Source organism: Tachyglossus aculeatus (genome assembly GCF_015852505.1).
Source record: "Tachyglossus aculeatus isolate mTacAcu1 chromosome 12 unlocalized genomic scaffold, mTacAcu1.pri SUPER_6_unloc_1, whole genome shotgun sequence".
In the NCBI taxonomy this organism is placed as follows: domain Eukaryota; kingdom Metazoa; phylum Chordata; class Mammalia; order Monotremata; family Tachyglossidae; genus Tachyglossus; species Tachyglossus aculeatus.
Window position 1 is genome coordinate 21,188,464 of NW_024044828.1, and position 13,930 is coordinate 21,202,393.

The 13,930-nt window shown below is 49.1% G+C and overlaps 1 protein-coding gene across 3 annotated transcripts in view; it reads right to left on the reverse strand.

Annotated features, from left to right (window-relative positions):
- The window catches only part of SPRED1 (sprouty related EVH1 domain containing 1), a 58,585-nt gene that overhangs the window by 10,026 nt on the left and 34,629 nt on the right, over positions 1–13,930 (reverse strand). For all 3 annotated transcript variants that reach the window (XR_005448444.1, XM_038741206.1, XM_038741205.1), the window contains exons 3-4: positions 9,048–9,216; positions 7,575–7,624 (exon numbers count right to left, since the gene is read on the reverse strand). Coding sequence is in view for 2 of the 3 variants with exons in the window: in XM_038741206.1 (XP_038597134.1) it covers positions 7,575–7,624; positions 9,048–9,216 (219 nt within the window). In the remaining variant the exon portion in view is untranslated. The remainder of the gene's footprint in view (positions 1–7,574; positions 7,625–9,047; positions 9,217–13,930) is intronic.

Below are 13,930 nucleotides of genomic sequence, written 5' to 3' on the forward strand. Positions count from 1 at the left end.
AGACATGCCACGTGGCCAAAGGGTGGTGGTACTGGTTGACTTTTATGCAGAATACAGTGGGCCCTCTGAGACATCGCAGTTTCCTTTCCAAACATCCTCGTGCTCCAATCAATTGGTTGAGCAATCACTCAATCATATTTATTGAGCACTTATGTGCAGGGCACTGTACTAAGCCCTTGGGAGAATACAACACAACAATATAACACACACATTCGCTGCCCACAACGAGTTTACGATCTAGCCCCACGGGTCATCACCCCAGCCCAGACTGCCTCTTCCGCCGCCTACCACCAGAAGGGCTTAGAGCGATGCCCACCATGCCTTGGTCTGAGCCAGCCGGGTGGGCTTTGCCACCCACCTCGACGCTGAGGACCGGACCACCATAGTAAGGAGGCAACCCGACCACCCTGCACCCAAATTCTGGCCGTCTCTCCTTCCGACAACCGGGAAGGGCCCAAGCCTGCAGCGCCAGTTTGAAAGGCAGGTCCCAGGAAACCCTCCTGAGAATGGGCGGAGCCTGCATCCTCCCCCAGCCTGGTCCAGAGGGTGGCAGTGGGGGCAGCACGGCTACTGGGGCCTGCCCCCACTTCCCTGTTGTGCCACTGGCAGTGGCAAAGGCTGTCAAAAGCAGGGGAGGCTCCAGAGAAACCAAGAGCCCTTCCAAAATCCTCAATTCTGGGCCATCCGCATAAAAACTGGGTATCCAGCCCCAATCAGAAAACTTTCCCCCACCTAGGCCACCGTTCCCAAGGGAAAATTGGTTTCAACTTTGGGACCGATCGTAGAGTGACTGGTGTTTGCTGGACTGGGCCCCCTTCAACAATTGCCAGACTGTCCCCTTTGAATCTCTCGCCCGTCTGAATGCCTCTGATGCAACTTGGTCTTCCCCAAGGCGTCCCCATTTTACAGATGAGAAAGCCGGGGGCCAGAGAGGTTAGGTGATTTGACCGAAGTCACACAGCAGACCTTAGCAGAGTTGGGACTAGAATCCAGGTCTGACTCTCAGACCCACAAGCTTTCCAGAAGATTACATCTGCTTCTCCCACTCATCCCCCTCCTTGTCCTGATATTCCCCAAGTTCCCCTGATATTGCAACCTCCCCCTAACCCACCTCACTACTTCTCTCTCCACATTGCCTCTCAGTTTACTTTAGAGGAAAGTAGGGGGGCTACCTAGTTGAAATCACATTTCCACTACAGTCTGTGTGGGAAGCCCACCCACCCAAATCCCAATGGAAATATTTAAACAGGGCTCAAGCCCACGATCTCTGGTCCAGGTTTTAAATTATTTTCTGCTTTGGATCCTCACTCTGAAGCATGATCCAAGGTGTCACAAAATTTCCAAGGCTATGGAGGAATTACCATCAAAAAAACAAAACAAAAAAACCCGCTCCACACGTACTTGTGATTCACGTTTTGTTTGTGCCTGAGAGCAGTTTCCCGCCTCTCTCCAGATGAAATAATGTTTGAAGGTTCAAGAAAAAACAAAAACACTGGATTCTTAAGATGGAAATAGATTTATGGAACCACTAACTTTGGCCTGAGAATTCAGAGAGTCGCCTTTTAAGTCACTGCAGTTTATTTTTTCTTTATAAAATAGCCAAACGATTAGGTCACTTTCTGTTATGACGTACCGATTTTCATTGTAAAAAAAAAAAAAAATCAAGCTTTTTTTTTTGAGGTCGACAGAGCAGAGAAGAAAGTCAGGCCAATCTTTTTTTTTTTTTTACTGTAAATCCATAAATTTAAAAATAACCAAAACAATTTTATTGAATCTGGAGGAAAAGACCCCACCACCGTAATTGCCAAGAGTGAGTCCAATGTTTTTTTTTTTCCTTTTTTACGGTCAGCTTCTAAACACCTTAGAACTGTGTATATCATGGAAATGCTGACATAACCTGGATAAGAAGCTCTTACAGTGGATGGACTTCCTAATAGAGTGGGAAAATAAACCCCTTAGAAATGAAAAGCCAAAACACACAATCCTCTGTAATGGCAAAAACTTGCTACATAATATGTGCGTGTATGTGTCTTTGTGTGCGCGTGTATATGTTTACAGAGAGATAGTGTGTACACACACACACACATAACATAACCAAATGCCCACATTCCCTTCTTCAAGGGTCCAAGCCAATTACCCACCGCCCACGTTCAATATCTTTAAACCACATCCCACAAAGCCCAGGGCTAGCCTGGGCTAGTGAGAAGCATCTATAAAGTAACCAACGCCAGTTTTTAATGCACAACGGAAATCTGGTTTGCTCTCAGCTGCTGGTATCATAATTACGGTTCTATGGTTGCTAAGAGATTCTTGGACTTTTTTTTTTTTCCAAGACGACTAGAACATCTCTGTGTGCAGAGGCTAGAGGATGCTGGGTAAAGCAATAAAATGACTCCAGCTGTAGCTCCCCGACAGAACTCAGAGCCAAATGGCAGCTGGAGAGAAAATGAAAACCACCCTGAGCACTTTTCCCCCCCTTCCTCCATCTCTCCCTCTCTCTCAACGCTTCTCCCTTCAGTTTTCTCCTTTCCCCTGTTGGGTCAGAGCTGAGCCCAGGGCAAAATTCAGCACTGTTGTGCAAACTCTTGGGCCAGGTTCCGCTCTCCCGGAGGAGAAGAGGAGGAAGAAAGATGCAGAGACCCACAAATTTTTCCAGAAGACTCCACGCTCACAGTGGCTTCCCTGGAGGCCGGAGATGGGATTGTTTGGTTTATCCCCAGGAATCGAAGCTTTCTTTAAAAAGGATTTTTTCTTTTCAGCAAATGGTAGAGGCCCGAGGCGGTTCCTGAGACATTTAGAGGAGCCGCCGTCGCCATTGGGTCTAGCTGTTCTCAAGCTAGATGGTTCCCCTTCCATGGTGATCCAGGCCTGCGATCAGTCAATGAGATGACGAGTTCCCTCTCCCACTTACTCTGTGTCATTTGGGGAGATTTGAGGAAAAATAAACATTTACCTAGTAGATTTTTTTGGCCCCCTGGACAAACCACTGGCTAAGACTCCTGGAGAGAGAGGGTTGTTCTGAATAGAGAAATCAATAGTATTCACTGAGTCCTTTCTATGTGCAGGGCACTGTACTAAGCATTTGGCAGAGTAAAAATAATATTAATTGTGGTATTTGTTAGGTGCTTACTATATACCAAGCATTGTATTAAGCACTAATGCAGATACAAGACCCACATGGGGCTCACAGTGTCCAACATAATTAACTTGTACCTACCCCAGTACTTAGAATCATGTTTGCATATAGGAAGCGCTTAAATATGAGACACAGAGAGAGAGAGAGAGAGAGAGAGAGAGAGAGAGAAAAAGAGAGAGAGAGAAGGTATTGAATTCCCATTTTGCAAATGAGGGAACACAGAGAAGTTAAGTGACTTGCTCAATCTCACACGACAAGTCGGTGGAAGAACCAGGATTGGAAGCCAGGTCCTCTGATTCCCAGGCCCGGGATCTTTCCACTAGGCCATGCTGCTTCTCTACATTACAACAGGGTTTCCCTGCTCACGGTGAGCTTAGCGAGTGGGAGACACACCGGGGAGACACACCACAACCTCTCCAGGCCCTGGGAAAACCTACAGAAAGAGTCGTGCTGATTGTTCAGTGAAAACAACAAATGAAAAAGATTCCATCAAATGGGCCAATGAGAACAGAATGGCCAGTGATCCCTTCATGCTGACTGGGGCCAGGCAGAGCTATAATCAAAAGTTGGAACTCAGACTTCTCTATTGCAAATAGCCCCTGCTTTGATAACACCTGGCTAGCTAACACAAATGTAAACCTCCCTGAAACTGGCAACAATTACCACGGGCCTCTCAATCCCCGGTGCAGCCTCTTGACAGAAAAGTGCTGGGCTGGAGCAGCCTGCGGACAATCCATCCCCCCGCCAGCCTCGGACCCCAGAATGGGGAATTTCCACAAACTCGCCCAGGCGAGATGTGGCCCTGCAAAAGTCTGCCATGGCCTAAACTGACACTTCTCAGTGACAAGTTTCTGGGACATCTCCAGTCAAGTACACGGCACTTACATTCATATCTGTCATTTATTTATTTCTATTAATACCTGAACCCCCTCTACAGTGTAAGCTCGTTGTGGGCAGGGAATGTGTCTGTTATATTGTACTCGCCCAAGTGTGTAGTATGGTGCTCTGCATGCAATAAGCACTCAATAAATATGACTGACTAAAGGTAGTCTGTTAATGGACCAGGCCTAGGGCTCCATCCATGGCTAGCTTCCATTCCACTTTGGCCGACATTCATTCATTCAATCGTATTTATTGAGCGCTTACTGTGTGCAGAGCACCGTACTAAGCGCTTGGGAAGTAGAAGCTGGCAACATATAGAGACGGTCCCTACCCAACAACGGGCTCAAAGTCTAGAAGGGGGAGACAGACAACAAAACATGTAGACAGGTGTCAAAATAGTCAGAACAAATAGAATTAAAGCTATATGCACATCATTAACAAAATAGTAAATATGTACAACTAAAATAGAGTAATAAATCTGTACAAATATATATATATATACAGGTGCTGTGGGGAGGGGAAGGAGGTAGGGTGGGGGGATGGGGAGGAGGAGAGGAAAAATGGGGCTCAGTCTGGGAAGGTCTCCTGGAGGAGGTGAGCTCTCAGTAGGGCTTTGAAGGGAGGAAGAGAGCTAGCTTGGCGGATGTGTGAAGGGAGGGCATTTCAGGCCAGGGGAAGGACGTGGGTTGGGGGTCGACGGCGGGACAGGCGAGAACGAGGTACAGTGAGGAGGTTAGCAAAAGAGGAGCGGAGGGTGCAGGCTGGGCTGTAGAAGGCGAGAAGGGAGGTGAGGTAGGAGGGGGCGAGGGGATGGAGAGAAACCCAACAACAGTATTGTTTTTTGCCTGAGGTAGGCAATTCTTGTCTGTTTCCCTCCTGTATCCCTCTGGGTTTTTCCACGCTGTTAGCAGCCTTGCTCTTTCCCATTTCCTGTTGTAGGGTTCAGGGGCAGTGGTCGTTTGTGCTGTGATCTCTGGGGTGTGCACGTGCGTCCCTCCTTGACCTCTGTGGTGGAAGCAGACCTCCGTACGTTTGGGGGTGATCTGGGGTTACATTTAGGTGAAGAGCTGGGAGAGAAGTTTGGGTACATTTCTAAGGATAGTGATGGAAGGCTGGTGGGAAAGGGCCCATGTTAGGACTCTGGCTGGCAAAGTAACATCGGCGCTACAATGTCTCCACCTCCAGGGGCTGGAGGTTGGATGGAACAGCAGCAGCTGGGAAGGGTAGGTGCATTGCACTGCTTCTCACACCGCACGGTGAAGAATCTTCTTGGGCCAGAACTGCTCCTGGCCATCTCTCCTCCCCCTTAGGGGCCCCAGGCGCAGAGTGGCCCTGAGAGCCTGGTTACTGCAAGCTAGCCACTCCATATGGGAAGGAGAGAGAGAGAAAGAGAGAGAAAGAGACGCACGAGCAAGCACACACCCATTCAGTGAGGTTTCTCTAAGCCTCGTCCTCCGAGCTAAGGTATTTACCACAGCATCACTTCCTAGTGCCACACTGCAGTGTACTCCCTTACCCAGAGTGTCAACTGACGACAATAACTCCAGTGCATTTCCCGGAATTCTTCCTTAAGGCCACAACTGCGGTCACCCTGAGGTTACTGGGAGGTCACTGAGCCCAGCTGAGTTGCCTTGGGCTGCTCCAACTTGGGAAAGGGGGTGGCGGGGTTGGAGACTAGCAGAGGCGGGTGAAAGTGGCAGTTTCAGGGGCACTCCCCTGTGGCACAGCCACAGCCTGGTCCCCCAAACTCCACGGGGGGTGGGGGGGGTCATGCCGGGCCAGAGTTGAACCTGGCTTTGGGATGGAGATGAGCAACCCCCTCCCAAAGCCCCCGCTTTGACCACAGTATTCCGGTTTCTGCGGCCTCGGTCCCGGACCGGTGGAAACCTGGTTTAACCAGGCCAATTCCGGTTAAACAGCCCAGACTGGGAGACGAGGGGGAGCTTCTGTTTCTTTTTGAAACATGCAGGGATTAGGATTGCACCAGTGCGTGTCTGTCTCTCCAGGAGGGAGCAGTTTCAGGATTTCCTGGCAGGAAGTTATCCGCCAAACAGCTGCTGTCCCAAGAGAGGAGCCCCTGCCCCCCACCTTTTTGAATGGTATTTGTTAAGTGCTTACTATGTACCAGGTACTCTACTAAGAGCTCGGGTAGATACAAGCTTATCAGGTTGGACACAGTTCCTGTCCCACTTAGGGCTCACAGTTTTAATCCCCATTTTACAGATGAAGTAACTGAGCCACAGAGAAGTTAAGGAACATCCCCAAAGTCACACAGCAGGCAAGTGGTGGCGCTGGGATGAGTCCTTCTGACTCCTATCCACTAGGCCACACTGCCCTCCCTCCGCACATCCGCCAAGCTAGCTCTCTTCCTCCCTTCAAAGCCCTACTTAGAGCTCACCTCCTCCAGGAGGCCTTCCCAGACTGAGCCCCCTCCTTCCTCTCCCCATTCTCCCCCTCCCCATCCCCCCGCCTTACCTTCTTCCCTTCCCCACAGCACCTGTATATATGTATAGATGTTTGTACGTATTTATTACTCTATTTATTTATTTTACTTGTACATATTTATTCTATTTATTTTATTTTGTTAATATGTTTTGTTTTGTTGTCTGTCTCCCCCTTCTAGACTGTGAGCCCGCTGTTGGGTAGGGACCATCTCTATATGTTGCCAACTTGTACTTCCCAAGCGCTTAGTACAGTGCTCTGCACAGAGTAAGAGCTCAATAAATACGATTGAATGAATGAATGCTTCCCTTACCCTCATCTGTCCACCCAAAGAAGGGGTCATAGAGGCAGGCCCTGCTGAGGGGTGGGAAACTTCCCCTGGCCATTCCCTCTGACCAGGCCACCCTTTCTGAGACACAGGGAAGATGACAATGTTACCAAGAGGAAAGAGTGTGGGTCTGAGAGAAGGGAGACCTGGGTTCAAGTCTTAGCCCTGCCATCGGCCTGCTGGGTGACCCTGGACAAGCCACTCGGCCTCTCTGGGCTTTAATTCCTTCATCCATAAAATGGGGATAAGTACCTATCTCCCTCCATCAGACAGGTAGTACTGTGGGGCACAGGTACTGGGTCCGATCTGATTATCATAGGCTTATTCCAGTGTCGAGAACAGTGCTAGGCACATGGGGGCAAGATCTTGGGCCTGGGAATCAGAGGACATGGGTTCTAATCCCGGCTCTGCCACTTGTCTGCTGTGTGACCTTGGGCCAGTTATTTAACTTCTCTGTGCCTCAGCTAGCTCATCTGTAAAATGGGGATTAAGACTGTAAGCCCCATGTTGGACTACCTGATTACCTTGTATCTATCCCAGGGTTTAGAACAGTGCGTGGCATATAGTGATTAACAAATACTATTATTATTAATAAATGCAGCTATATAAAGGCCGTGGGGACATTTCTGTTGGTGCTCCTGAACCACAAATCAACGACTCATACCCCCAAACTGAGATGCCCGGTCTCCACGTCCCAGTGGCTTCTCCACCTAACTCCCGCTGTGAGACCAAATTTTCCAAGGAGCCCAATTCCCAAGTAACGGTCGAGCAAGCTGGAGGACTTACTTGCAAACTGCTTTCGGCCACGTCTGCTTCTCCTTGGGGTGTTGAACAACCTGTGGGAGAGCCAGGAATGGGGGAAAGAATTAGGCTTCTTGGAATTCCCCTAAGAACTACCGTCCAGTGATGGTGCCGAGCTGCTGTGACAGCCACGTGCTGAGAACTGACCATGGGCCCTTGGGCCGACCCTGCCGTGTGGTGGTCGTGGATGATGGGTGGTGAGGGTGATGAAGAAGGAAGTAGGAGTTGGCCTGGGGGCCAGGGGAACCCCCAATCATCTCTCTGCCCCCCTCCACCCATGCACCCCAACCAACGGTCTGGGTCCACTCAGCCCAGCAAGGGCTTCTGGGACAGAACTCAAAGTCAGGTTCTGGCGTCTTTTTGCCTTACACAGTGCCCTCCTATTTCAGAAACATCAGGTTTTAAGCCTCTCCTTAGGTAAATAAATCCTGCAGTTTGAACTTCGCTGACTAGCTAAAGATTTCCAAACTCCAGAGCATGGGCTTGGCAGTCAGGAGACCTGAGTTCTAACCCTTCTGGATTTTACCCGCTGGCTCCTCTTCCGCTCCTACTCCCTTAACTGGGGTGTGTCCCATCAGGCTCGTTCTGGATGCCATCCTCCTTCTGCTCTCCCAGGGAGCTCCTCCAGTCCCACGGCTTCAGCTCCCACTTTTCTGCAACGGCTCCAAAACTGATCGCTCGGGCCCTGACCTCTCACCCCAACTGTGGCCCCGCATCTTCCCTTCCCTCCGGGACGTCTCTGCTTGGCTGTCCTATCGGCATCTCAAACTCAACGTGTCAAAAGCGAACGATCTGTCATCTCTCTTGAGGCATCCCTCATCCTCCCTCTGACCTTCCCATCTCAGGCGATGACACCACCACCACCCTCCCTGTCCCCCACCTTCTTGCTCTCCTTCAACACCAAATCCAAATCGGGATAAGATGACTGGACTTGGAACCAGCTCCCAGTTTTACTTTGTCACGTAACTCTGCCGCTTCCTTTGCATTTATTAAGCAATTTCCTCATGTATCCCTGGCAAACAGTCTTTCATGAAGAATTCAACGGGGAGCAGAGTCCAATACCGTACTTCCAACATCTGGTCCCTTCAACCTTTCCAGACCAGAAACTCCCCCACCCTTAAGAATCTGATAAGGCCTTATGGGAATTTGAGTGCTTTATAAACCCGCCCAAGCCATCTTGGTGCCACAGGACCCTTTTATTTTTTTAAATGGAATTTGTTTAGTACTTACTACGTGCCAGGCACTGTACTAAGCTCTGAGACCAGGCCAACACCACCAAATTTTTCTAAATGAACGTACTTCGCCAAGAGTCAGTTGCCTATCAGAGGGTGGCCTGCCTAGATCCTCTGGTGTTTTAAATGCACGGACTCTTCAGGGTGGGCTTCGGGAACAGGTGGGGCTGCCATCCATGCCAGGCGAGTGAAGTGCCGGGGGGTGGGGAAAACGGGAACCACATACCTTGAGAGAGGTCCTCTGCCGCTCGGCGGATACCTCGATCGAATGCTCTGGCGTCCGCGGGGCTCTGGAAAGTGAGGCCGAACTTCTGGTTGTCGATCTTCCAGTGGTGAAAGGTTGGGGTGACCTTGTTGTAAATGAGGTCCTTCTTGAGCACGCATTCCAAAACCACCTGGTGCCAATCAAGAGCAGAATGCCATTAGAACCAAACATCTGGACCTCTGGAACCAAGAGGGACTGAGTGAGGCCAGCCCAGAGCCGGGGAAGGGAGGGAGCAGAGTTGAATAGGGGTGGGCCTGATGCATTGAGAAAAAGGCCCCCAAACGGTCTCTTCATGGTTCAAAGCACGTTTCACCCTAGCATCAACTGTTGCGATGTACAATTTTCAAGCCGCTTCATCCTCGCATTCTCAATTTAGTTAAGTAGTCAATCCACGAGTCAGGTCAGCAATCAGTAAGTCAGTCACTCTCATATTTGGGGTGCTAACTATGTGCAGAGCACTGTGCTAAGCGCTTGGGAGAGCACACAATAAAAGACTCATTCCCTGCTCATAATGAGCTTACAGTCTAGAGGCAAAGGGATAGTGTATCTTAGGGCGAGATGTGGGCGGCTCCTGCCCTTCAGAAGAAGGGTTAGCTGCAGCTTGGAATCTTAGACAGGGACCATTGGTTATTGGTTGAGACAAAATCTCAACTGGGAGCAGAAGTGCTTACCATAGTCAATACTACCACCCCAACCTTTTTTTTTTTTAAAAAAAGTGGTATTTGTCAGGCACTGTACTAAATGCTGGGGTAGATTCAAGCTAATCACGTTCAACACAGTACATGTCCCACGTGGGGCTCAAGTTCTTAATCCTCACTTTATAGATGAGTTTATTGAGACACAGAGAATTAGGTCACACAACAGACATATGGTGGAGCAGGGATTCGAATCCAGGTCCTTTGACTCCCAGGAGCATGCTATTTCCACTAGGCCACGCTGTCTCTGGTCATGTCTACCTACTCATTCAGTAGGTAATCATTCAGTACCTATTACCAAGCACTCAGTACAGCACTCTGCACAAAGCAGGCAGTCAGTGCTAAGCCACATGGCCTAGTGGAAAGAGCCTGGGTGTCGGAGGACCTGGATTCTAATTCCAGTTCCACTACTTGCCTGCTGGGTGGGTGACCTTGTGCTAGCCACTTAACTTCTCTGGGCCTGTTTCCTCATCCGTCAAAAGGGGATTCAATACCTGTTCCCCATCCCACCAGGACTGTGGGCTCCATGTGGGACAGGGACTGTGTCTGACCTGACTGTTTTGTATCTAACCCCAGTGTTTAGTACAGTGCTTGGCACACAGTGAGAGCCTAACTCTTCCACATTCTCCCAAGTGCTTAATAAGGGGCTCTCCACCAAGCAGATGCTCTGCCAGTACTATTCCCAATTAGACCCTCATTTCTTCTTCTCTCATTCCCTTCTGCATCACCCTTATACTTGATTTTGATTATTTTGAGTTCCTGGACTTTCAGTGATATTTTCTGGTTGAATTTGCTCACCTTTTTCTCCGGTTTAATCTCAACTCGGTTCCTCTACACTGAAGCCCTCTAGGTTTCCCTGCTCCCCAGAGAGTTCCAATACCCCTAACTTTGATAGAATCTGTGAATTTAATTAATATGCTGACTTCCTCCTCTGCCCTAAATGAAGGGGTTGAGCTCCCACCCCTATTTCTTGCCAACAGCAGGGCACAGGACCCCGCCCCTGGATCCAACTAACCTGAAATTAAAGGTCAGTTTGAGGAACTGGACAAAGTGGAGTTCAAAATAAATAAATCTCCCCGACTGGAACCTCAGGGGGCGGATTCAAGTGCCTTTTTTTGTTTGGCTGTCTCGGCTTCCCATTTAGAAAGCAAGTTCCTTGAGGTGGTGGGTTTTTATCAGGTCTGAGAAAAGCACTGAAGCAGGGAGGGTAGATGTTCTCAATTTTCACTAATGACAGAACACCAGCAAATGGGCTTATATTGTAGGAGAAGCCAGTTGGGGTCTGTGTAAGGAAGAATGTCCAAGCAGAAAGGGGGTTTTGAAGCATCAGGAAGGCTGGGCAGAGGTCTGCCGGATACCCTTAAAGGGAGTCAATGAGTTTTGGATGCCAATCCATCTGAGAAGCCTCCTGAGCCGGAAGCTGCGGAGCAGACCGGATGATCTCCAGGCTTCTCATCCCTCTTTATCATCCCAGATTCCCAGTCTGTTTCTGCCCGGGAGGAATCCCTCAGCCTCCAGGTCACCACAATTCCCCACAAGCAAGAGCACAGGAAGTGGTGATCTATTTTTTGTTCTCAATTTCGTGTCCTTTCCACGAATCTTCTAACAGTGGTTCACGGCTTATCTGAGGGACTTGTGATAGTTTCAAGGAATAAACCCTGTGCTGAGTGGTAGTGGGGTGGATGCAGTCTAAATGGGCGGGAGAATGGGTATTGAACCCCCATTTTACATTTGAGAAGTGGAGGTGCAGAAGTTCAGTGACTTGCTCATGGTCACCCAGCAGGCCCATGGCTGAAGAGGGATTAGAACCCAGGTCCTCTGGCTCCCAGGTCCTGCCTCCACTGGGCGGCACAGAATATGCCACTTGGCCGGCTTTCTGGCTCATTCAATCAATCAATGGTATTTATTTATCAGTGTGTGGAGCACTATACTAGGCATATCAGAGAGTATAATATAATCAGTCGCATTTATTGAGCACTTACATGTGCAGAGCACCGTACTAAGCGCTTGGGAGAGTACACTCTAACAATATAACAGAGTTGGTAGACACACTCTCTGTCCACAGGGAGCTTCCAGCCTAGGGCTTGCAGCGGACACATGTAAGACAACCACACGAACCTTCTGCAAAGCCCTGAAAGCCCCAGGCACTGCTGGATCCAGGCTGCCCAGCATAGAAACGAGTGCCCGTCCAACCCCAGAGTGAGGGCGAAGACTCCTGCCGGCAAACCCAATGGGCCTTCTGCACCTCCAGAACAGGAAGTCCAGCTTCAGCAGGGAGACCAGGCCCAGATGTCCTTACGTGCCCGAGAAAACTCCCTGGGTGTTAAGAGAAGGTTCCCGCACTGGCTTTGTCGTGGGTGAGGGGGAAGATGAGCCAATCGGCATGCCTGTCTACCAACAGGGCTGAGGAGTTCTTCAACTCCACGCCCAGGATTCCAGAAATCCTTTGCAGCCACCTGCTGCATGATTCTGGGCGAGTCAATCAAACAATGGTATTGACTGAGTGCTTACCGTGTGCAAAGCACAGTACTAAGCGCTTGGGAGAGTATAACAGAGTTGGTAGACACGTTCCCTGCCCACACAGAGCTTATAGTCTAGAAGGAGGAAGAAAGGAAGGGGATCCAGGAATCTTTCAACTCTTGCTCGGCTCCTACAGCTGTGTCTCCTGCACAGAGCTCTGGCTACAAAGGGCTGTTGAGGCCGGTGGCCGGTCACCCTCTCCCAGGACCAGGAGAGGCGGATTTAAGACAGGCATAAAGTAGGTGGTGGGGTTTTGTGGGGGGAGGTGAGCTACTACTATGGCACGTAGTAAGCGTTTAACAAACGCCATTAAAAGAAAAAGGCAGCACGGTCTAGTGGAAGTAGCATTGAACAGAGAATCAGGAGACTTGAGTTCTAGCCTGGTCCTGTCACTTGCCTGCTGTGTGACTTCAGGCAAGTCATTTCACTTCTCTGGGGCTTTTTTTAAATTAACTTTTTCTTGGTATTTACTAAGTGCCTACTATGTTCATTCATTCATTCAATCATATTTATTGAGTGCTTTCTGTGTGCAGAGCACTGTACTAAGCGCTTGGGAAGTACCAGTTGGCAACATATAGAGATAGTCCCTAACCAACAACGGGCTCACAGTCTAGAAGGGGAGACAGACAACAAAACATGTGGACAGGTGTCAAGTCATCAGAATAAATAGAAGTAAAGCTAGAAGCACATCATTAACAAAATAAATAGAATAGTAAGTATGTACAAGTAAAATAAATACAGTAATAAATCTGTACAAACATATATACAGGTGCTGTGGGGAGGGGAAGGAGGTAGGGTGTGGGGACGGGGAGGAGGAGAGGAAAAAGGGGGCTCAGTCTGGCCATGTGTCTATGTGTCAAACATTGTTCTATGTGTTGGGGTGGATAAGTGAATTAGGTTGGATACAGTCCCTTGTCTCATAGGGGACTCAAAGTCTGTTAAATGGGAGTGAGATCCCTGTACTCTTTCCTAGATTGTGGGCCCTACGTGGGATAGGAACTGTGTCTGATCTGATTATTTTGGATCTGCCCCAGAGCTTAGCACAGAGTAAACACATAAACCCTCATTAATTATTATTACAATGACTATTACCTGTTTTGTTTTTTGTTCTGTGGTATTTGTTAAACCCTTATTATGTATGCAACACTGTTCTAAGCACTGGGGTAGATACAAGTAAATTAGGTTGGACACAGTCCCTGTCCCTCATGGGGCTGACAGTCTAAGTAGGAGGGAGAACAGATGAACAGAGGCACAGAGAAGTTAAGTGACTTGCCCAAGGTCACACAGCAAGCAACTGACACAGCCGGGATTAGACCTCAGGTCTTCTGAATCCCGGGCCCATGCTCTTTCCACTGGGCCATGCTGCTTCTCAATCATCACCATTTAAAAGGACCACTTGCTTCACTGAGGTCCTGACCGACTTCTGTTAGCAGAGAAGTTGTTCTGGAAGAGCCTCGGCCGCCTAAAATTCGCCAACGCGTACAAAGCAATCAAAAAGACGGGAGCCTAATGAATTGGTTTGAAGAAAATAATGGCAACCACGCCCCGAAGTAGAAAGAACTTTTCAACTTGTTCATGCCACTGGGGATCAAGAAGAGCCATTTCTGTCCCTGTTTACCCAGGCCGGCG